Source organism: Sander vitreus, chromosome 21 (genome assembly GCF_031162955.1).
Source record: "Sander vitreus isolate 19-12246 chromosome 21, sanVit1, whole genome shotgun sequence".
NCBI lineage: Eukaryota > Metazoa > Chordata > Actinopteri > Perciformes > Percidae > Sander > Sander vitreus.
This window is the reverse complement of record NC_135875.1, coordinates 25,636,345-25,660,953: the sequence shown is the minus strand read 5'-3', so window position 1 is coordinate 25,660,953 and position 24,609 is coordinate 25,636,345. Positions and strand designations below refer to the sequence as shown.

Sequence of the window (24,609 nt, the reverse complement as noted above, 5' to 3'; positions counted from 1 at the left end):
TTGCAAGCGTTATTCATTCTGTGTGTCGTGACCTCTGACCTTTCTGTTCCAGATAACGTCCAGATGCTGTCGCATGGCTCGGCCGACCTTATCCTGGAGTCCTGCACTGACTTCTGGGATGGAACTGATATCTATCCCCTCTCAGGCTCAGACAGGTGCAGTATCATTCACACTGATCATTCTCACTTTGCTGTAAATCTTTAGTCAAACTTAAAGTCTAAAAAAGTTCACAATATTGATCACAAGCCGATATCATCCATGTTTCTAGCACTCTTTCCAATCTTTCGCCTATTGTTCGTTTAACCCGTCCCTTTGCCTGTTACAGAAAGAAGGTTCTGGACTTCTACCAGCGTGCCTGTCTGTCAGGTTACTGCTCTGCATTTGCCTATAAGCCCATGCAGGTATCCTTGTCCAGCCAACTGAATGGGAAGTGTGTGGAGCTGACCTGTGGTCCCTGCCTCTTCTCCGGAGTGGAGCTGCCCTCCACCACCCCCATCAAACACAACTCCTGCAGGAACAGCTGGAGCTCCGACGGTACGACTTATTGACGGGGGGGACGTAGGGCTGGGTACCGAATTCAATACTTTTTAGGCACTGACCGAATTGTCTCCAGAGTATCAAAAAAAGTGTCATTCAATACCAAATTTGGAGTAAATCTCATCAGCGTCAGTGAGCCAGTAAACACGCAGCATGCAGATCTAATAATGCTGGTGATTGGCTGTTTAGTGTTACACATCATAGATGCACGCAGGAAAATAGTACACATAGTAGGAGCTGAAAAATAAATAAAAAATGATTTGTGCCGTAATGTGTAATGATTACATTTCTTTTTGTTAAAATGGATTTTGTAAAATTAGTATCGGAAAAAAAAAAAAACATTGTTGAGGAACCGGTATCAAAGTCACAGTGCTGGTACCGGTATCAAATATATACATATTCGATACCCAGCCCTAGAAGGATGTATGGTAAAAGTAATGATACAACTGTTTGTCATTCTGTTTTCCTTTCATTGTCTTTCCCCTTCATGTCTACAGAGGGTATAGGTGAGGGTGTGGAGCGCGACGACTGTGTTCAGGCCCTCAGTGGGCAGATCTTCATGGGCATGGTATCGTCCCAGTTCCAGGCGAGGCTGGACACCGTGCGGCTCATCGACGCCCTCGTCACCGCCTGTATCCGGTTCGTTTACTTTTCCATGGAGGATGAGCTCCGCAGCAAGGTGAAGACTCATGAGCTTGGATGAACATTCGATACTACAGTATCTAGTTGGTTACGGTGGCGCCGGCAGCCGTAATCCGGTACGCACTGTGAGACGTGCAACGCATGTAATGCGTAACAATGCCTAAATGCACCCAGGTGCAGCAGCCAACAGCAGCAATTCCTCTCTGCTCTGTTCATAGTGCTAATTTTTTTCATTAAATATACATTATTTCACCAACAACCCATCCACTATTAATCAGAATGTTCATTTTTATGACTCGATCCGTAGATAGTTAACTGGTTGCTGAGTATCACTAAACCCACGGACGGAGCTAGCATGTTGTTTGAATCATGTGTGTCAACATGGACATGAATATTGAATATTATGAGGCTTATCCCGTTTTAAATAATGTTTGGGATATGATGTTTACATGACAAAGTCATGTTCTTTATATCTCTGTTAGGCTCGCCGACAGCTGTCTGCTCTGAGTGCATCCACCTCTCTCTCTCTCTCTCTCTCTCTCTCTCTCTCTCTCTCTCTCTCTCTCTCTCTCTCTCTCTCTCTCACAAAACGCTTTAGTAAAATGTTTTCACAATCTGGTCATTATGATATGATAAAAGTACGCTAGGAGCACGCTCTCATACACATTAAATATTATAAGAACAGCTGATTTCTGGCGCAGTGAACCGCTTTAGCAGGCAGGGCGTTTTTTGTGAAATCGAATCCTGCCGCCAAAATGAATATGAGTATGATACTCTTTCCTCAGGAAATGAAATGACTCTTGTCTTTTGTCTCTCTACGTCTCTGCTGACAGCACCATGGTCATCCAATAAATGTATATAATGTATATCCCAGCATGCATTTGTTTCCAGGCCACAGTCTGTGACACACCAAGGGCCCGTCTTGTTTTTGTTGTTGTCGTTGCAGTAACTGCTTGTTAGCAGTAGAACTATTTTTCTTAGCAAAAAATGACAAATTGTGTGCATGGAGAAAATGCACAAAAGATATAAGATGTGTTGAAAAATCAATACAAAATGTCACAAGCAGTGTACTGCACACCAGAAGAAAAGTGTGAGTGCTTGAGTTGTATGGCTACTTTTGTGTCTATGCAGGTTTTTGCAGAGAAGATGGGTTTAGAGACAGGCTGGAACTGTCACATCTCTTTGACTCCAAACGGAGACAGTCCTTGTGATGGAGCTCCATCCAGCCCCGGTCACGGCTCCCTGCACGAAGGTACGTACCACGCGTATTTGTACAAACTCAGCTTAATAGTCTTTTTATTCAATTTACATTAGGGATGCACTACATGTCTCTTCTACTGACTGCAGGTTTGATTTGTACATCAGTATGGATTGGCTGGATGGCATACATGAAACCAAAAAAATGTAAAGCCTTTTGCGAAGACTACAAGTTTGAAAATTGAAAAAATCTAGGGCTTTACCAGACCTGTAGCTCGCTCCTCATCGCAGCCTGAGGCTGCTGCTAGCATAACGCACCCAAATCTCAGAACCAACTGTAGGCAGGTGAATTGCATTGTAGGTAATGCAGGCACTACGTTATGACAAGAAAGAAGCATGTGTGGAATAAAAACAGTTCTCTGGTTCAGCTGCGTTCATTTTGATCTTTTTTTAAAACTAAGTGACAATGATATAGGAGTGCAATGTTAAATCAGTGGAGTATTCTTTTAAGTCTCGTGCTTATTAATAATAGTCTTGCTTTGCCAGACCATCCACACGCTGTGGAGCAGAGGAGGGTCTGGCTAGTCCACACAGCATTCCGGGATTGGAGAAAAACGTGCTCTGGTTTATTGGCATTTCTTTAAACCAATCACAATCGTCTTGGGCGGTGCTAAGCTCCCCAAGGAGCCGCTGCAAAATAGTCATGCGAGAGAAAAGTCAGATTGGACAGAAAGTCTAGCTAGCTGTCTGGATTTACCCTGCAGAGATCTGAGGAGCAGTTAAACCATAGTCCTCAGAAATTCACCAGAGGTTAGACCGCCAACACAAAGAAAGAGGAAGGGGACGGACATCGGCGAAAAGACATGCATCCGGTTGAATTTCCTGCGGCACCGGAGTAATCCTGGAAGCTGAACGTCGAGGATATAGACTAATTAATACATGGTTATTATGTGCGTCTGTCGGGTAGAGTATAGTAAAAACACTGGTGCATTTGCAGATGCTTTTCAGTACACACATAAATACCTATCAGTTGGAGAGTTTTCAAACCCACATACATTTTAAACCAGATCTTCTCAAATCATGACATTTCCCTGTCCAGTGAGCTGGCTATCAAATCAGATGTGAGCAGAGACTGGAGCCAAAAGAAAAATCCAAATCCTCCCCTCCATGTTTGCTAAGCCTCTGTATTGTTTTAATTAGACTTCCTAATTATGTATGGCATGTGTTCCAGTCAAAAACATGTTCCTTAAATGAAGGCTCAGCAAGTGAACCCTGTGAAAGCTAGTTCTAAAATGTGTGAGTGTTGTCGTATGTGATCCAGATTCCCGGGATGAAGCAGAAGGTCCACTGCTGCCAGAGGAGGAAGCCCACTCTGACCTGGCCAGTTTCCAGCCCACAGACAGCGACGTGCCCAGCTTTCTGGAGGACTGCAACAGGGTAATTTTAATAAAAGGGTATTAAGGGTAGTTTATTAAAGCCAATGAAGCTACTGCTCAGTTGTCTTTACCTAAGAGGAAGGATCACTATATGTTTGACGTCGACCCCTACATAACAGACTGATTTCTCTGTCCTTTGCTTTCTGAACCAGCAGGAGATGATGTATTGCTTTAAGTGGATTATTTGTACTAGTAAAGTTCCCGTTCAAAATGAGTGCTTGGCCTGTGGTATTGGTGCTTGTAGCTTACTCCAGATCCATTGTAGCCCAAAATGACTTACAGAAGGACCCCAAAGCACTTCATATGCAACCACACTGTGTTGCCTACTACTGACTTACAGTGTACTTCTAATTCAGAGGAATTATACATTTACCTGTCAGAGATTCGGATTTGACTAACAAAATATCACAATTATGTGAACAAAATGTGGAGTAATCGCAGACATTTGCCTCATGGCATGTGTCACCCATCTGGCCCGTTATGACAGCCAATCGGCAAAAATCTGCGTTAATCAACCACCAGAACCGGACTAGAGACAAACTCACATTCACAAGGAGGGAGTCAGCTGGCTCCGGAGTGTGAGTGTTGCTTGAAAGAGAGAGGCGGGGGCAATGCAAATAAAGAGTTTTTGTTTAACTACATTTTAGTGTTGTCTTTTTCGTCAGCGATATTGCATGTACACAGTCAGCGTATAATGACGGTGGTGCGGTCTCGTCTCGTCATTATTATTGTTAAATAAATGTAACACTTCAGCAGAGGGTTCACTTCCAAACAGGTTTAGTGGCTTGACGGTTAACATTGAAGTATGGATTGGATTTGCGGGGGTATTTTGCCGACGGTAATGTTATTCATGTTATAACCTAAGTTAGCAGCACACAGAAAGAGACCTCTTTGCCTGTCAGCTCCGCGATGATATTTTCTGCTGTGTGCTTAGAAATGGTGAATTTACAGCTCACACCAACTTAATACGATATAGAGATGGCCCGATACCATTTTTTGCTTCCCGATACCGATTCTGATACCTGAACTTGCGTATCAGCCGATACCGAGTACCGATCCGATACCAGCGTGTCATATATTTTATTATGTTTTAACATAATAATATGTATAGTATACTACTATCCCTGTATGGATGTGATATGATTTCTATCTTTGTCGGTCTGGCTCAGGTTAAACTCTTTGTGAAACATGAACAAACACAAACAATGAATGCCACAGTACTTTCTTTTATTCTCCAGTTTGACAGTTATAACGGAAAAAGAATATAAATAAACCTACTTTAACGTAGATTACGTGGTATCGGATCGGTGCATAAACTCCAGCACTTCCCGATACCAGCGTTTTAGGCAGTATCGGAGCCGATACCGATACTGGTATCATCGCTAATACGATATAGTGTCTGGCTTTTGTGTGTTTAGTGTCGGCAAAAATGCCTTTTTGTTGAGTTTCACCTTAGCGAAATGATCTGAGTGAATTTAAGCTGGGCTTTTATTGTGAAGGGTATACACGGAAGAGCCAGCGTTATTTTTTCTCAACCTTTTATTGTTTGGTTGTTTAGTTTAATTCACAGTTTATTAATATCCAATATCCAACGCTATCCAAACTGCTTCAAATTCCAAACCCCAAAGTTCATTGGGTACCCAGGAAACCAAGTTTGAAGTAGATCGGATGAACAGTTTGAGATATTTCAAAGAGACGCACGCACGCACACGCACACACACATACATAGATTCCCTGATTTATTAGAAATATGTACTGCTGATATTTTGTCTAATAAAGAACTCAAATTATTGACATTTAGTCTAAACATGTATTTTTTTTTCGATTTCAATGTTCAATTTTTGACTGTTCCTGTTTTTCTGTCCCTGCTCTTTCTTAGGCCAAGCTACCTCGTGGCATTCACCAGGTTCGTCCTCATCTGAAGAACATTGATAATGTGCCTCTTTTGGTGCCACTCTTCACTGACTGCACCCCTGACAGTGAGTTCTTTTTCACACCCCCGATGCGTAATTCCACTTTGTTTTGTACACTTTTTGCATTTCTTTTTCAAGGTGTCCTATGTCCCCATTGTCTTCATCTGCCCCTCAAGAGTGATGTAGATTCTAATGAGGAAAAGTAGTGATAGCAATAATATGATATGATATGACACAATAGTAATCCACAACGTTCCACTTCCGGGATTGCTCTTGTTCTTCCGGAAATTCCGCCGGCGGTCACTCTTTTCGGATGTCTGTTTTTCGCATGTCCCGTTACCTTCCGCCTTCTTTGTTGTTGGCGTTCTAACCTCCGGCTGATTTGTGAGGACTATGGTTAACTGCTCCTCAGATCTCTGCAGGGTAAATCCAGACAGCTAGCTAGACTATCTGTCCAATCTGAGTTTTCTGTTGCACGACTAAAACTACTTTTGAACGTACACACGTTTCCACCAAAACAAGTTCCTTCCTGAGACTATTTAGCAGAGGCACCGCGGCTCCACCCCCCGCTTAGCACCGCCCAAGACGATTGTAATTGGTTTAAAGAAATGCCAATAAACCAGAGCACGTTTTTCTCCGATCGCGGAATGCTGTGTGGACTAGCCAGACCCTCCTCCGCAACGCTGTGGACGAAGGTCTGGCAATGTAAGACTAACATGATAGTAATATTGATACTTATGTTTTTTTTTTTTCTTCACAGCCATGTGTGAGATGATAAAGATCATGCAGGAGAACAGGGAGGTTACATGCTGTCTGGGAAGCTCCGCCAATTTCCGCAACAGCCGTCTGTTTCTCCAGAGTAACCTCAGGTACTTTTTTTAAATGTGTAAATTCATGTTATTTGGATTTAGGGTTCGACCAGTGTTGATTTGTAATGTTCATTTTTGATTTTTTTTTTTCAGCAAAAAACATTTGAACCACAAATTTTATTCTTAGCGGATTGGGAAAAACTCTGAAGTAGCATGTAGGCTACATTTGTGGAATCCAGCTGAAAGCTACCTCTTGTGGTATCTAGCCATGCAGTTGGTTTTGGTTTTACTTATTCAGGTTTTGAGATATCTCTCTCTCTGAGATTTCTACCTACTCAATACAATGACTCAGTGGCACTCACAGCATTGACGAGTGACGTTCAAAAACACAACAGCCACATCTCAATAAGTGTCTATGTCAGTGTCCCCGTTTTGGATAATCCACAGAACGCCAGTGGCTTAAGGTCATACATTAAACACTGATCACACAATTACAGGTACAGTTCATTACATAGGGAATTAGGTGTCACCAATTAGTATTGAAAAATAGAAGGAATAAGGAAAAATGGCTAAATGTTAAGTGTCCAGTGCAGATCCACACTCCTTTTGTAAGTACTGGATCCCAGTCAATTTGGTCTTCTTTTAAGGATAGAAATTTGCATCTTTACAACAAATCCTTTAAGTACTATTTTTTAAGTAAATTAGTACATAAGTATGCTGAGTTTCCCAGGCTTGTAGCCACAATCACACTTACCCCACTTGCACTTTTCATCTTTGTTGTTTACCAGCGTGGCTTCATATAAGTTGTTAGAAATGTAGCTATAGAAAACATGAAGTGTCATTTTTCAGTACAAATGATATTCCATTTGCCTCCATTGTACTTGTGTGGAGACGGATATCTCAAAACCTGGTTAAAGGAACACGCCGACTTATTGGGACTTTGTCTTATTCGCCGTATCCCCCAGAGTTAGATAAGTCCAGACATACCCTTCTCATCTCTGTGCGTGTTGTAACTCTAACGCACCCACCGCTAGCCTAGCTTAGCACAGATCCTGGAGGTAACCGGCTCCAACTAGCCTACTGCTCCCAATAAGTGACAAAATAACGCCAACATGTTCCTATTTACATGTTGTGATTTGTATAGTCACAGCGTGTAACAAATGACAAGGTCACATGAGACTCACTCCGCCCAAGTAGCAGAAGTAGCAGTGCTTCGCCTTCTGAGAATATAGTTCCCAGTTTGTATACGGTTAGAAGATGGCTGTGTGTCATGTGACCTTGTTATTTGTTACACGCTGTGACTATACAAATCACAACATGTAAATAGGAACATGTTGGTGTTATTTTGTCACTTATTGGGAGCAGTAGGCTAGTTGGAGCTGGTTACCTCCAGGATCTGTGCTAAGCTAGGCTAGCGGTGGGGGCGTCAGACAGAGTTACAACACACACGGAGATGAGAAGGGTATGAATGGACTTATCTAACTCTGGGGGATACGGGGAATAAGACAAAGTCCCAATAAGTCGGCATGTTCCTTTTTAAATAAAAATATCTGCACGGTTAAATTCTACATGAAGTTAAGTGAAGAAACGCTTCTTGTAACTTGGCAATCTTGACCCTTTGTGGACACAGTATTATGATCCTGATTGGCCCATATGTGAATGTTCAACTTCCTTCCTCCACAGCATTGCTCTGGACCCTCTGTACCCCTCTCAGTGTTCTTGGGAGACGTTCGGCTATGCCACTGGAGGAGGATTTAACGACAGAGACGCTGAAGGTCTGTCTCCTCTGAGGCTCTCCGGACAGCTCAACAGTCTGGGCTGCTCCGTCACCTTCCACCAAGGAGAGAGTGTCAGCATGGTGAAGCTCATAGAGCAGGTTAGACACGCAAGCACTCACACACTCGTTAAGTCAAAGAGAGTAATCAAATGTATTAAAGGGCCCCTATTATACTCCTTTTCAGCATCATATTTGTACTCTTGGGGGTCTACTAGAATAGGTTTACATGCTTTGATGTTCAAAAAACACATTATGTTTCTCATACTGTCCATTGCTACAGCTCCTCTGTCTGAAACACTGTCTGAGCTTTTGGTCCGCCCTCCTGAAAAGCCCAGTCTGCTCTGATTGGTCAGCTGGTCCACCCTGTTGTGATTGGTCAGCTGGTCCACCCTGTTGTGATTGGTCAGCTGGCCCACTCTGTTGTGATTGGTCAGCTGGCTCACTCTGTTGTGATTGGTTAACCAGATTCAAACAAGCCACTGGGTGGGATGTGCGTGCTCAGGCAGCACATTTGATAAACTGGGCTGACATTCTCAATTAATGACATCACTAATTGAGGAATGTCAAACAGGAATCTTGGCGAGCCGTTTTTAGACAGACAGTGGAGAAAAAGTGCTGTCTGTGGGAGAGAAAGTTCAATTTGGAGTGAAATGTGTTTTTTTTTGTTCTTTATACATCTATTACATACACAAAGCATAATAGGTGCTCTTTAATTTTTCTGCCTTTTGGGTGAATCTGTTTCAGGCACGACACACAACCTACGGCATCCGCAAGTGCTTCCTTTTCCTGCTCCAGTGTCAGCTCAGTCTGGTCATCATCCAGGTGAGTGAGGAGACCTCATATGGATGTTTACGCTGCACTAGGCTAACGTTTTATCTAAAAATACATGTGTTATTAACACACATTTCTGATATTGAATAAATAAATGGAGTGCCCTGGTTTTTTTTTTCTGCAGTTCTTAGCCTGTCTAGCTCAACTTCCTCCTCCCATGAACACCACTGACATCCTCTGGCTGTCCTGCTTCAGCTGCCCACTGCTAAGGTACAGACACACACACACACACACACACACACACACACACACACACACACACACACACACACACACACAGAGAACATAGTAGGAATCTAGACACTAATAATACAATGTTGCTGTGCCATAAAGGGTGTCACGCTTATGGTCGGTTTGTGTTGTGTTGACAGTGTGTCATTTTTGGGGAAGCCACCAGACAGTTCAGTCATGAACGTTGCAACAGGGAAGAACCTAGATGCAATTCCAAGAAAGGTAGGATCACATATTAGTCACGTCTTTCATATCTACTGCTGATCTGTAAACTTAAATTGTTATTGACTTATCAGTAGGGATGCCCGGTCTCTCTCTCTCTCTCTCTCTCTCTCTCTCTCTCTCTCTCTCTCTCTCTCTCTCTCTCTCTCTCTCTCTCTCTCTCTCTCTCTCTCTCTCTCTCTCTCTCTCTCTCTCTCTCTCTCTCTCTAATAGCGTAGTCATAACTCATAGTTACTTATAGTCAAACGTTTACCTGATCTATCCAGTCGTGTAATCGCTCTGCTCTGTCCGCAGTCTCTCATTCAGCGGTGGATGAGAGACACATGTATATAACACATGTTTTACACAAGCACAACGCGTTAGCCCGGCTAATAGCTAATTGTTGCAAACAAGCTCAGTCATTTGATGTCAGAATATGAATATTATTTGTTATTGACGTTTTAGATTTGTTTTCAGTGAGTTTATGTAATGACTTTGCTTCTTTGCACAGCTACTAGAGATTATACCGAAAGATGTTTCTAATGTGTTGACCAACCCATTTGCATACATATACTTTTAGATAGAATGCAGTCCAGTACACACTTGGGTTAGGTACCGTACACTTTTTTTTTTTTCCAGTCCTCGGTAGTACTGACGTATTTCGGTCGGTACCGAAAAAAAGTACAGAGTTTGGTACCCAACCCTAGTACATACTAATACTAACTCCAACTTTTATAGTAGTGGACAGTGTCAATAAAACATAAGATTCATTAAAGGTGGAATTTATGGCAGAGCTTTTGTATTGGATCGCATTAGACTGTACACTAGGGTTCCACGATATTGACAAAATGTGATATTGCGATATCAATTATGAATATTGCGATATCGATATTAATTTCAATATTTTTAAACATATGTAAATGTATTAGTTATGGAAAAATACATCAAAATAGATTAATTACAAATAAAACAAGTTTTCTTACAACACAGAGTTTATTTCAACTGATAGTCATATTGGACCGGTCCAACATGAATAAATAAATAAGGACCATGTCTACAGAACAGGACATGTTCTACTGGTTGGACAGTATATAATGTATAAATAAAGAGAACGGGACATGTTCTACTGGTTGGACAGTATATAATGTATAAATAAAGAGAACAGGACATGTTTTACTGGTTGGACAGTATATAATATATAAATAAAGAGAACAGGACATGTTCTACTGGTTGGACAGTATATAATGTATAAATAAAGAGAACAGGACATGTTTTACTGGTTGGACAGTATATAATATATAAATAAAGAGAACAGGACATGTTCTACTGGTTGGACAGTATATAATATATACATAAAGAGAACAGGACATGTTCTACTGGTTGGACAGTATGAAATATATACATAAAGAGAACAGGACATGTTCTACTGGTTGGACAGTATGAAATATATAAATAAAGAGAACAGGACATGTTTTACTGGTTGGACAGTATAAATATATAAATAAAGAGAACAGGACATGTTCTACTGGTTGGACAGTATGAAATATATAAATAAAGAGAACAGGACATGTTCTACTGGTTGGACAGTATGATAATATATAAATAAAGAGAACAGGACATGTTTCTACTGGTTGGACAGTATGATAATATATAAATAAAGAGAACAGGACATGTTCTACTGGTTGGACAGTATATAATATATAAATAAAGAGAACAGGACATGTTCTACTGGTTGGACAGTATGAAATATATAAATAAAGAGAACAGGACACAACTTTTCTTTTGCTTCTCTGATTCGTTCCGTTTCTCTCTATTTCTTCACTCACACTGTCACTCTGTTGAAATATGAACACACGTGGTCCGCTCCGTAGGGTTTGTCACGTAGTGGCCCCGTGCGCTGACGTGCACTAACATGTGCAAGTGGCACGGTAACCACGGTAACTGGCCAATGAAACATGATCATTATAGCGTTTCAAGCTCTAAATCAAACACAACTTAGCCACACAGCCAACGGACGGGACGCAGCGCTCCACAAAATAAACTAAATATTGCATACTTATCGCAACACTTTCGATGTAATATTACGCAATGTGATATCGCGATAAAGATATTGAGTCGATATATCATGCACCCCTAGTGTACAGGGGTATCTAATGTGGCAACGCTGCCGAATATCCAGAAGTTAAAGCCCGAGCAAGAACAATCTTTGCTGAGTTGTGTTGGTGGCCATGATGTTGTGGCCCTCCTCTGCACAGGGGTTCGGGAAAAGTTAGATTTTCCAGCTCGCTCCGTTAGGTGGTGAAGGAGTTGGCTAAGGCTAACGCTAGCAATGCTAATGCTAAATATAAGCCTTGACGGTCTCCCCTCTTGTTGCGCATGACATACGTCACGACCAAACGTTAGCGATTGGTTATGGCAGATCCAGAGTGGCTCTGGGCAGATCCAATAGTTTTAAACTTCAACAGAGTACCCGCCTTCAAGGAAGTTAACACTTGTCAATGGAGAGTGGCCAGACTCTCTGGACAAATGAAATGGACCAGAGTCTGGTAGAACCAGGCTAATTAGTAACACCTGTTCTTTTTGTACTATGACAAAGTCAAAATATCTGTTGGGAAAAAGGTCTATTGCTTTGGTGTTGCAATTACAATAATATAAAACAATACTCAGTGTAAAGCACAGCTGATAAACAACAGTAATCAAATCTATCAGGAGGAATCATTAACATTAATTTTAATGCAAAGGACAACAAGGGATTTGACTGGATGTTAATGAATAAGAAGCTAATGCCACTGATGGATCTTTGACTAAATAGATTGGAGGCTGGTAGTCTCGCATTGCCAGACCTTCCTCCCCAGCGCTGCGGAGGAGGGTCTGGCTAGTCCACACAGCATTCCTGGATGGGAGAAAAATGTGTTTGTTGGCATTTCTTCAAACCGACTACAATCGTCTCGCCGGACACAATAACGGTGCCTCTGCAAAATAGCCTCAGGAAGGAACTTGTTTTTGTAGATTGTGTATGTTCCAAGGTTGTTATAGTCGTGCAACAGAAAACTCAGATTGGACAGTCTAGGAGATCTGAGGAGCAGTTAACCATAGTACCCATAAATCGACTGGAGTTTAGAATGCTAACGCAAAGAAAGCTAAAGATGACGGACATCCGGCCGAAAATGAGGCACATCTGGCGGCACCGGAGCAATCCCGTAAATGAATCGTCGTCGATATAGACTAGGAGGCTGGACAATCTGAAAGCCTGTCATTTGAATTAGTCTGACTTACTCATCATGTTGTCCTCTTTGACCAGACCCAGAACTACTTCCTTGGCTGTTTCCTGTTGAAGTTTGGCCTGACAGCGTGTGCCTACCTGCTGGCCTTTGGGTTCACCCTGCAGGAGATCTGCCTCAGGAGCAGCAACTCCACTTTAGCTGATAACAGCACTGTCAACTGCCTTTATATACTCTCAGCCAGGTAGGAGAAGCAGTCCATTTTTTCTTTATTTAATGGTATATAGGCCTGTAACAATTATGACATAATTGTCTAATTGTCAGTTTATTTTTACATGATTGCGGTCTTTGTTTAACCGCAATTAATTGCTAACATTAGCTAAGGTCTTAAGAGGTATGACTGTTGATGGTAATTGTTGATGTTGTTTAGATTTGCCAAATTATAATTATATAGGTGATTATTGGTTGGACTGTTGAGCTACAGCTATGCTAGTTATTGGCACTTGACCCTATACACGTTCATAACAACGAAAATGACAAGGGGGATACAGTTAGTAACAATGTTTATGATAATAAAGAGACGTGGTTTACTTCATAGGACGTGTACATATATATATACACACAGTCATGTGAAAAAATTAGGACACCCATGCTAAAGTTGACTAAAAAGAGGAATAAAAAAAATCATCTTTAGGCAATTGATCTTAATGCCTTAATTTTAAAAAATGAGGAAAAATCCAACCTTTAAGGACACCAATTTTCTTTGTGAATGAATAATTTATCGTAAATAAATGTTCTTCCTTAAAATACAGGGGGCATAAGTCGGTACACCCCTATGTTAAATTCCCATAGAGGCAGGCAGACTTTTATTTTGAAAGTCCAGTTATTTCATGGATCCAGGATACTATGCATCCTGATAAAGTTCCCTTGGCCTTTGGAATTAAAATAGCCCCCCCCCCACATCATCACATCCCCTTCACCATACCTAGAGATTGGCATGGGGTACTTTCCATAAGATCATCTCTCAATGCAAATCAAACCAGCTATTAGGCTAACTGAAATACAACCATGCCAATCTCTAGGTATGGTGAAGGGGATGTGATGATGTGGGGGGGGGGGCTATTTTAATCCCAAAGGCCAAGGGAACTTTATCAGGATGCATAGTATCCTGGATCCATGAAATAACTGGCCTTTCAAAATAATAATCTGCCTGCCTCTATGGGAATTTAACATAGGGGTGGACTGATTTATGCCCCCTGTATTTTAAGGAAGAACATTTATTTATTTATTTATTTACGATACATTATTCATTCACAAAGAAAATTGGTGTCCTTAAAGGTTGTATTTTTCCTCATTTTTTTAATTAAGGCATTAAGATCAATTTCCTAAAGATGATTTTTTTATTCCTCTTTTTAGTCAGCTTTAGCAGGGGTGTCCTAATTTTTTCACGTGTGTATATGTATGTATGTATGTATGTATGTATGTGTGTGTGTGTGTGTGTGTGTGTGTGTATATATACATATGTATATATATATATATATAATAAAAAAAATATTTGTCAGAAACAGACAATTGTATAGAACAGTTTGGAATTCTCACAGCTCTAATGGTATCACACTTAATTTCAGGATGATTTGATTATGAAAATGATGAAATGGTTGTGTACAGCTCACTGAAAGTCACATCTAATGGAGAAGACGCTCAATGGTGTTTTAAGCCCCCAACATCGTCTTCAAGGCAGCGCTGCGACCTTCGACTTCAAAGCACCTAACCTTAATCCTAACCCTAGCAGCAGCAGCAGCGCTGCCTGGAAGACGATGTTGGGGGCTTAAAACACCAAACACCAGAGAAGACATAGTGGAGAAAATCCAGACTTCATTAATCCATTAAATCAATTGTTCTGCAGCTCTTCGGTTGACTCTCCTCACTGGTTCAGTGAGCTGTCCAATGGCCTGCTGCTGACTCAAAAGGTCATGGCAGGGTTCCTTGTCTTACACACGGGTAGGAATCCACTCTGACATACAGTATGCAGCATAAATGATGGTCCACGTCACCCATGTTTTTACTGTTATTCAAATGAATCCCTTTTTTCTGTGTGACGTTGGTCTCATCTTCTCAGTGGTGATCTCCCTCAGCTATGTGCACCGCTCTCAGCCTCTGTGGAGAAAGAGTCCCCTCAGCAATACCTGGTGGTGTCTCACTGTTCCTGTGGTGTAAGTGATCATTGGTCATTTGTATGCTCTACAGATTTAGAGTTTATCTGTGCCTATATATCACAAGCACCCCATTCCTGCACCAGGCAGTCCATGTTAACACAGCCCACCTCCACTAGCTAGTCTTACCCGGCGACAGAGCAGCAGGCTGGATAGTCCGATACAGCCATGTTTCCACAACAACAAAAACACAGCAGTCTCTGAACTCGCGTTGGGAGTTTTGTTGAAGTTGGATGTAGTCCAGTTTGTTGTCTAATGAGCGGACACTTGCAAGCAGGATTGATGGAACAGGTGGCCGGCTAGCGTTAGCTTTCCACCGGCACACTTGCTCAACGTTCCCCGCTGATGATGTTCCTTTACCGGCCAGATGCATCGAGCAGCACCGCTGGTCTCCATACCTGGCGGGCGAAACTCGCGTAGTGTGTGGAGTATTCCGTCTGTAATAAAGTGTCCTGCATATTCTCCGATCTGTACCAATATATCCCTGTGGTACACGCGTGCGGTAGTTTGAATGCACATAATTGTTGTAAAAGTTTTCTGTTGAAAAGACGAGTTAGCTGTTAGCGATGCTTCAAGATGGCTGACCTTCGTTTTGCCTCGGGAATATTCGAGGAAAGCCAACAGTCCAACCCCCTATGGGCGGGTTGAAAACATGCGGAAGTAGCTCCTACTACTGGCTGTAGTCCATAGCCTCTGGGCAAAAATGCCTCTGATGACGGAAAACGACGATTTTTGCGTCATCAGAGGCTTTTTTCCAGACCCACAATACGTGGGTTCTCTCGTCTCAGGGGGACATGAGGGAGGGAAGCACGGTCATTCAAAAATACTACCGGGTTTCTGCTGATACAAAGCTTAATGCTAAATTGGTGAAGTATCCCTTTAACTTGAAACATGAACTTCTTTATTAAAATATTTTGAAAAATATCAAAATGTCATAAGACATACAAAACGTGCAGTAGAGCATAGAACAACATAATAAGTGCAATGAATGGTCATAGTGCAGCAACTAGTGTCCCCAGACACATTCCAGACTTGCAGGCATATTTTCTAAAGGTACTGTGCAAAAACAACAACAGTGTTTGTAACAGTTGTGTGACCAGAGACGTTACAAACCCCGGGTAAATATTGGCAGCTTAGAGTCCAAAAGGACGCCGAGATGGCTAATTTCCTCCCGAAATGGTAGCTAAGCATTAGCTTCAGGCTAATTTATCACGGCTACAACGGACGGGCATTTCATCATTTCAACATGTGTGTACTCACACTGAATTATATAGCTAGAGTACCCGAGTTGGTTACTCGCAAAAACAATTGAGATGCAGCCAGTAAAGTGATCCTGACTGGTCCTGGCTAACCGTGGCTAACGCCGCCATGCTAACCCTGCGGCTAACAGCTAACGTTACCTGAGGAGCAGGCAAGCGAGCCATGGCTGTTTACAACGTGTAGCCTGTTCAGCGGCCGTAGCCGACAACGGTGAGTTATTTGAAGCCAAGAGAGGGGGCGCTGTAGCTAAATCGGAAAGAGGGGACCGTGAGTTTGAGGTGAACATGCCGTTTTTTAGGTCCGGTAGAGTTGACTCTATGTACCGGAAGTAGAAGGACGTGACTTTGGCCACTTGTTCGTGACTTCCTTCTGAATTGATCGACTGGAACACTCTGAAGCGTATACTGCCCCCATCAGTTCCGGAAGAGGCGCAGCACCGATGCTGCTAACACTGGCATCATCGCAAAGGGTGCCTACGGTGCTTGTAATTTTAGAACCGGAAGTTATCTGTAGTATCGGTTCTCGTGACATCCCTAGCACAGATGCAGCGCAAAATGTGATATGTGAACCTTTTTTCAACTTGCTTTATGTTGTCTTCACTCTCAACGATCTCTACCAGCATCAGAAACTTGTAGGAGAAAACTCAAACGGGCAACAGTTAAATATTTTCAGGAGGTACACATTAACTAGGGTATCGATATGGAGTATGTACTTTAGCTCCATAGTAGTCTCGCATTGCCAGACCTTCCTCCACAGTGCTGCGGAGGAAGGTCTGGCTCGTCCACACAGCATTCTGGGATGGGAGCCAAACATGCTCTGGTTTATTGGCATTTCTTTAAACCAATCACAATCGTCTTGACAGTGCCAGTGTTTTGGTGGAACATGTGTACTTTCAAAAGTAGTTTTAGTCGTGCAACAGAAAACTCAGATTGGAAAGATAGTCTAGCTAGCTGTCTGGATTTACCCTGCAGAGATCTGAGGACCAGTTAACCATAGTCCTCACAAATCCACCAGAGGTTAGAACGCCAACACAAAGAAAGAGGAAGGTGACGGACATCCGGCCGAAAACGGGGACATCCGGCGGAATTTCCGGCAGCACCGGAGCAATCCTGGAAGTGGAGTGTCATGGATATAGACTAGCTCCATAGCTACACTAAAAGCCCTTAACATGCAGCTATGAATTTGCAACCTCCTTATTAATTTCAATAAGACCACTGTGATGATGCAGTGATGACACAGAGGGCTCCAACACAAAACCTGAACCTGGCTCAACATTTTACGCAATTCAGTGCAATTTCATGTGCCAACACGCTGCCTTTGCAACGCAAATAGATGCACGTGGACATTCCTGCTAGATATGTAACGCGAACTGTGTAATTATACTAATAATCTTACAGTAGTCACCACAGAGGAGGACCTTTATTTGTCAATATACAACAATACAGTGAAACAGTCGTTGGCAATAAAATACTTAGTTCTCAGTCTCGTCCTACAATGCTATTAATGTATAAAAAGAAACACAGGTAAAACAAATGAGAATCTAAGACTAAACATAAATGAATAAAATAGAATAGTGTCGCTGTCGGGTGAAAACCTTGTATGTCCAAAACCGTTGTTTTTCAGTAAAATTAAATAAAAAAAGCTAATTTGAAAACCTTTCATTGAGCCGTTTACCTCAGACGAAGTCAGACGAGATTGCCTCTTCATGTTTTAAATATTTATTAAACCCTCAAACAGACGGCTGAAGAAAAGAAAATTTAAATGACGAAATATGGAGATATGAAGTTTCTGCCCGACAGCGACGATGTTATAAAATAGAGTCAAATAAAATAGAATATAAAATATATACAATACAACATACACATATACAAAAAAAACTAATATACTATAAATCAAATAACCTCGCCTCAACCCTCACTGTCTTTTCTCCCCTGCAGTCTGCTCAGTCAGGTTGTTCAGGCCACAGTGGATTACCAGTTGTGGCGCGACCAGAGCAGCCTCCTGACCTTTAACCTGGGTGACATACCCCTGCTGGCCTGGCTGCTGGTCTCTCTGTCCCCACTTCTGGTGGTGGTGGTCAACGAAGTGGTGAAGCTACACGAGATACGGTAGGAAACCAGACACGGAGAACTGAAGCAACTAAAGTCTGATATATGTTGTGCGGAGGCTCCACGCAGAGCTTTCTCCGTAGCCTACGCAAGTGGCCTAAAGTTTATACTTGTGCGTTGGTGTGTGTTTGTGTGTGTGTTGAGCTCTTTAAGAGAATAGCAGGGCCGGCATGGTTGTGTGCGTGGGGAGTGTGTGGTAGAGCGAGTGAACCCGCTCTTCCACTGGGCGCGTCTGTTCTGCGTTCCGATTGTGTTCCGTCCTCCGCCACGCGCCATACCACACCGGTAGTGTCTCAGAAGTGGAGCGTCTTGCCTGCCCGACTCACAGATTATATTGTCTCTACAATCACGTTTATTAAAGCTTTAGTGCGTAACTTTTTGATATTAATGAACGTCCGTTACATTCAAGCCATTGCCAAATGAGTTGCTACAAAGCTAATTAAGACTATCAGCTCCACACAACTCTCTCTGGATTTCTCAGTGTGACTATGTTCAGAAGATCGTGGCGTCCGGCAACTTTCCCGCGCAGAAACTCGAGTGAAGATAATGACCTCTTCTGAAGAGTCCATCATGTATTTTTAATCCTCCGTGTCCTCCTTGGCTACTAGCAACTGCGTGGAGGAGGGGTGGGGTGCACGTTCACGGACGGCTTGTATCATGTGGACGCGCCGACAGTTTTGTTGTCATTACGTAGAATTCCTCATGGGGGCAGCAGAAACTACGCACTATAGCATTAAACTAGTATCTACCTTCCACTCCAAGCAGTCCTGCAGTTTCTGGCGTTGTCCTGAGAAAAAGGATCTGTGGCACGGCTGGTGGCATATCAAGCATTGACTTGAATGGCTGCGATTGCTCGCGGTGGTTGCGGCGCCTCCGGAACACAGCGCAGACGCGGCCGGTGAAATGCAACGCTACCACGCCACGGCCGAGTGACGTGCGTCACCGCGAAGTGTAGTTACGGCGAATTTCAACAACGTTTTCGAGGTGTAGTGCAGGGAAATATGATCTGTCGTGAGCACGGTGTATTTTATTTTAAGAATTAACCAGATGTTTTATTTTGTTTCTGTGCTCGACTTCCTGTCCCGCACTATCTGCCCTGTGCTGAATTGCTGCGGAGCTCTCCGGCATCCGGTAAAAATAGAAGCTCTGCGTATCTGCTCCGTATCGCCGGAGCTGGGACGGAGACAGCCGTTCCGCAGTCAGTGGAAATCCACACATTGACTTTAATGGAAACCTATTGACTCCGCCGCCGTTCTGGAGCGGATCCGCAGACGTTCCGCAGTTGGTGGAAATTGGGAGTTACATTTCTGGAGAGGTGCACGTCAGGCTACAGCGTAGGGTCATTATCTCCACGTACCCACGTCGTCGATTTAACGCAGAAGCATAAATTGGCCTTAAGCAGTTCTAGATGGGTGAATAGGGATGGAAACGAGGAATTAAAGTGGAATATTGGAAATGGGTTGAACCCGTTCACTCAATGACTTGGACTCGTGGGAGATTCTTGAGCAACAAATAGCAGAAAGAAGCAGGGGATCAGTGTGGATTATTCAGGATTATTTAGTAATCAGACCAGTCTTTTGATTTGCTCTCATGTTAGGCAGAACGGGAATGTACTGTGAAGCAGGAAAAATGCAGCAGATTGTATCCCTGTCTTGATCGTGACCTCCGATATGTCACCTCTTGTCACTTTCAGGGTGCGAGTTCGCTACCAGAAGAGACAGAAGCTGCAGTTTGAAACAAAGCTGGGGATGAATTCTCCATTCTGATGCGTTCCCTCTGAGGGAACTGGTGACGTGGCAATACTGGGAACCATTGGTTCTGGAACCAGGGTAGGGCAGGGTGCAAACCCTGCAGAACCCTTTGTTAACACTTCAACCCAACAGCACAGCAACCATCAGCTGGAGCAGATATCAACCAGATGTCACCGTGGGAGCTTTATGACACAAATGTTTAAGCTCCTGGGTCTGTTTTCTTTTAACAGTTGATACCCTATCAGTTATCTGAAGGGCAGGGTCAATTCCAAAGCATTCATTTCCATTTAATAGAAAAGAGCCAAAAATAGGCAAATATTAATTGTCTGTCTGGTTTTGTTCATTTTAACGGCATGAGGAATGTTTTCTAAAGAGGTTTATGCTTTCTCACGAACACTTCTGTTCTCCATCTCTGAGAGACCCTCATCTCCAGGAACACCCCAGGCCCACAAACAAAGGATGTTTTAGTGAAGTTCCTTTTTTTTTTTTCACCTAATGAGACACAAATAAAATTGTCCTATCATTTGAGCAGTCCAGCCTTCATTCACAGGAAAAGCACATAGTAACTGCGGAGCCTCAAAGTATTCAATATGAAATAAACAAGGCCCCCGGTCTCTTAAAGGACAATTCCGGTCGATTCCAACCCGTAGCTCTGTTGTTTGGAAATGTGGAGTGCTGTCAGTAGCAAAAAAAACTAAAACAATCTGTGCTGCCTACACCGTGTTACCCCCCTGCTAGCGTTAGCACCCAACAGGCTTAAACAGGGCAAGTTTTAAACGTGTTTTAAGCCTCTAAACATGCTCGAAATGTCATTCCAAGTGAATCTGACTGCAGTAGATGTGACAGAAAGGCATAAAAGTTGTGTTAATCCAGCCAGTGCACATACCTCTGTTTATTTCCTGTTTTCCGGTCAAGTCCACACTAGTCGATTGTCGAACTCATACAATCTAATATTCCAGTCAGATTCACTGTGTTCCCTCAGAAGGAATTACTTCACATGGGTAGGCACTTGTAATGACACGGCATGTTTAGAGGCTAAAAACCTGTTTAAAACTTGCCCTGTTTAAACCTGTTGGGTGCTAATGCTAGCAGGAGGATAACACGGTGTAGGCAGCACCGATTGTTTTAGTTTTTCTCACTACTGACAGCGCTCCACATTTACACACAACAGAGCTACGGGTTGGAATCGACCGGAATTCTCCTTTAAGCTAGCAAGCTCAACAACAGCTACCAGATGTAGCCAGTTAGCTCCTGTTAGCTAAAGCAACAACAAAGTAATTCTGAATAAACTATCTAGCTGCTGCTGTAAAAAAATAAAATCTAGCTGTTGCTGTAAAATAACAGTACACAGACACATTAACTACCATCTCCTTTTATTTATTTAGCTGCACATGCTACTTACCTAGTTGGCTAACTAGCTAGGTGGGGTTGTGAGCTTTGTTTTATTACTGTGCATGAGACGGTGCTAACGGCAGCAGCGAACATTAGCCGTTAGTTAATTCAAAGTAACTTCTGCCACATTTTAGTTCGAAAGATGTTCCTCAGAAATAGTACAGAATGGCAGCAGCTAGCTGACCAATAATCTAACCTCACACGAAGTCCTTGCTGGTTAGCCAGCTAGCTAGGTAGCATGAGCAGCTTAAGAGCTGAAGAGGCTAAAGAGGTTTAGTTTCTGTGTACTGTGTTTTTTGTTTTTACAGCAGCAGCTAGTAAATTGATTCACTTTGACATTGTTGGTGCTGTAGCTAACAGAAGCTAACGGGCATCATTTGGTAGCAGTTGTTGAGTTTGCTAGTTTAAGCGGCAGGGGGGTACCTAAAAGGTGAGCGGATTGTGACAACACTGTCACTACCCGATGTGAGTCGAGTGCAGATGTGAGTTGCGCATGCCGAGATTTAAACGGTTTACGGCATAACGCCAAGGGATCCGAACGCTGAAAAGTAAGCCACAGGGGAAGAACGCGATTGGTCAAAAGTAAGTCACAGGGGAGAAACGTGATTGGCTAATGTTACTAATGGCTTACTTTGGGCTTACTTTAGCGAAGTTGACGGGATACAGCGAGAGGTAGCGGGATCGATGCCCGCATCCTCCAGCTTCTCTTTTTACCGAAACACCACCGTACTTGTCTGGAATGTAACGTTTTGAATTGGTTGCAAGTATACAATGTTCTCATATGCTGCTTGTGCTAATAAAGTAATGTCTTTAATTATGTAAATATTATTCAAAGATTATTATCCAAACATTATATCTGTATAGCTTGAACAAGCCTCCAACACCTGCTCAACGCGTGTAGATGTCGCCGCGTCATTGTCGCAAAGTGACGCATGCGCAACTCACATCTGCACTCGACTCACATCGACCAAAAGTGACCAAAAAGAATAAAAACTTGACATGAAATAAGAATACTATTAGGGTAAATGCCATTATGGACTAACAACAGACTTTTGAATAGGGCCATTTCAAATGAAACGGTTAACATAGAAATAATAATTGTTTTGTTTTTTTATTATTCACAAATTGTTGCTTCATTTATATATTTTACAGAATTTATTCATGGTTATTTCATTCTGCCTTTTTATTTATTTAATATTAAACACTCCATTGGGCTCCATATGTAACAGGGTGTGTGGCCAGTACTTGGCATCTACAGAATAGGGTGTAACACTACCTCTGAAAAAAATGTGACAGACACTTTTCTTTGCTCGCTTTCTGAACCATTCTGTCATTCAACCGTTGAGCCACATGTAATATTCACTGTGATAGCCTGCAAGACGACGTTCCTCAATATTTTATTGCGTTTCGCAACAAATGTTCTTTGTTGTTATACTAAATTCCTGAGCTAAGCCGATCCCGTTGATTCAGTTGGATCGGTCACATTTTGTACACACGTCTACATTTAAATGTATACTACTATCTAACTGAAGAATGTGCCAGCATGCCACTTTGAACTCACGCAGCTGTGCAGTCACTCCCTAAGCGATGGATTTTTACTGAAAAAAATATATATATATATATATATATATATATATATATATATATATATATATATATATATATATATAATGATGAATATTCTGGTGTGTTAACATACCAGAGTCTTCTGAAAGGTGCTTCATGACATTCAGTTGCCTTTTCTTCTCAGCCTGCCTGGCTGTTTCAGCTCGCAACACCTCGACAGACAGGAGCTCAGGGTACTGTTTGTTTTAAAGTATAGAAAATGAATAGTTAGACCAGATTTCATCATTTGATCTGCTGACTATCATAATCCAGAGATTTGGATTTCATTCCTGGTCATCCTCAAGTGTCCCCATTAATCTGCTATGTCCAGGCCTTTTGGACTCCTACAGTTAATGTGCAGCATCAGCAGCAGACGTCTGCATCACTGATGGTCTTTTTCAGTCAGACCAGCCTTCTTCGTGGTGCTGTCATTCTTTCAGATGGACATAATATTAATATTGCTGCTGTATACAAGTGGGATGATGGCATTGGTCGGTAACACATGACTTCAGAGCGAAATACCGCGCTTTCATGTCACTTTCATGAAAGTCATTCTTGTCAGTGCTGGATTAACTGCTAGGAGGTCCTGGGGCAAAAATGAGCCAATTAATTTTCCAGAAAATTAAGTACATCTTGATATTTATATTGTGATATAAAAAAATAAATATACAGTAATATAGGATCTCCCCCAGATTTTATTTATGTGGGAATTAAGTCACATTTACATATTGCGTTACAATTTTTACTCCATTTTTAGAATCTTTTTTTAAGAAACAATTATGATAGAGGACTTTTTTTTCCCACATCACTCATCCCCCGTTCGAAACAAAGGCACTAGTCGTGATCACTTTCTGACTCGACAAAAATAGTCAGCATGAAACTACTGAAGATGGTTTTGAGACAAACGTCACAATGCAGGAAAGCATTTACGGTTTTATTTTTATTGGCCCCGTTTCATACTTGTGTTTTATATCATAACACACATATGGACTATGCTGCATGAATACAATCCAGTGAATGCTCTGTCTTGATCAATGTACATGTAATCTATAGTTCGACTGTTTTGTTCATAACACAAATGGACTCTGCCAAGCATGGACTCGTGCTGTATGTTACCAGGCCTCTGGTACAACCGGTTGACACTCGGCATTTTGAGAACATTATCACGCAACGTGCTCTGAGCTTGAAGCCTCTGTCAGTTGATTTGTAAGGTGGGGGGGGGGGAGGGGGTGGACTGTGATACAGTTGTTCACAAGATACGTAAATGTATATTTTGTATTTTTTAAAAGTGTATGTTCAGGACTTTTGACAAATGTTTGTGTATTGATTATGCCATGTTAATAAAGACGCTCTTTTATTTATGAGATCGTTTTGTTGAAGTATTATTGCACACAGCAATTTAGTTCCAAGAAGGAATGAATGAAAAATACATTCATCAACTTGGCAAAATGCAAATTCTATAATTTTTGAGGAAGAGTAAGTCTC

At 42.1% G+C, this 24,609-nt stretch overlaps 1 protein-coding gene across 2 annotated transcripts in view; it reads left to right on the top strand.

Annotated features, from left to right (window-relative positions):
- tmem94 (transmembrane protein 94) overlaps positions 1–24,488 on the top strand; it is a 56,693-nt gene extending 32,205 nt beyond the window's left edge. For both annotated transcript variants that reach the window (XM_078278442.1, XM_078278441.1), the window contains 16 exons: positions 53–155; positions 326–534; positions 1,035–1,216; positions 2,311–2,431; positions 3,698–3,813; positions 5,692–5,791; positions 6,486–6,594; positions 8,218–8,410; positions 9,056–9,133; positions 9,267–9,352; positions 9,514–9,595; positions 12,876–13,039; positions 14,702–14,796; positions 14,915–15,008; positions 18,206–18,376; positions 20,070–24,488. In XM_078278442.1, coding sequence (XP_078134568.1) covers positions 53–155; positions 326–534; positions 1,035–1,216; positions 2,311–2,431; positions 3,698–3,813; positions 5,692–5,791; positions 6,486–6,594; positions 8,218–8,410; positions 9,056–9,133; positions 9,267–9,352; positions 9,514–9,595; positions 12,876–13,039; positions 14,702–14,796; positions 14,915–15,008; positions 18,206–18,376; positions 20,070–20,142 — 1,976 coding nt within the window. In that variant the 3' untranslated portion in view covers positions 20,143–24,488. The remainder of the gene's footprint in view (positions 1–52; positions 156–325; positions 535–1,034; positions 1,217–2,310; positions 2,432–3,697; positions 3,814–5,691; positions 5,792–6,485; positions 6,595–8,217; positions 8,411–9,055; positions 9,134–9,266; positions 9,353–9,513; positions 9,596–12,875; positions 13,040–14,701; positions 14,797–14,914; positions 15,009–18,205; positions 18,377–20,069) is intronic.
- The last annotated feature ends 121 nt before the right edge of the window (positions 24,489–24,609 follow it).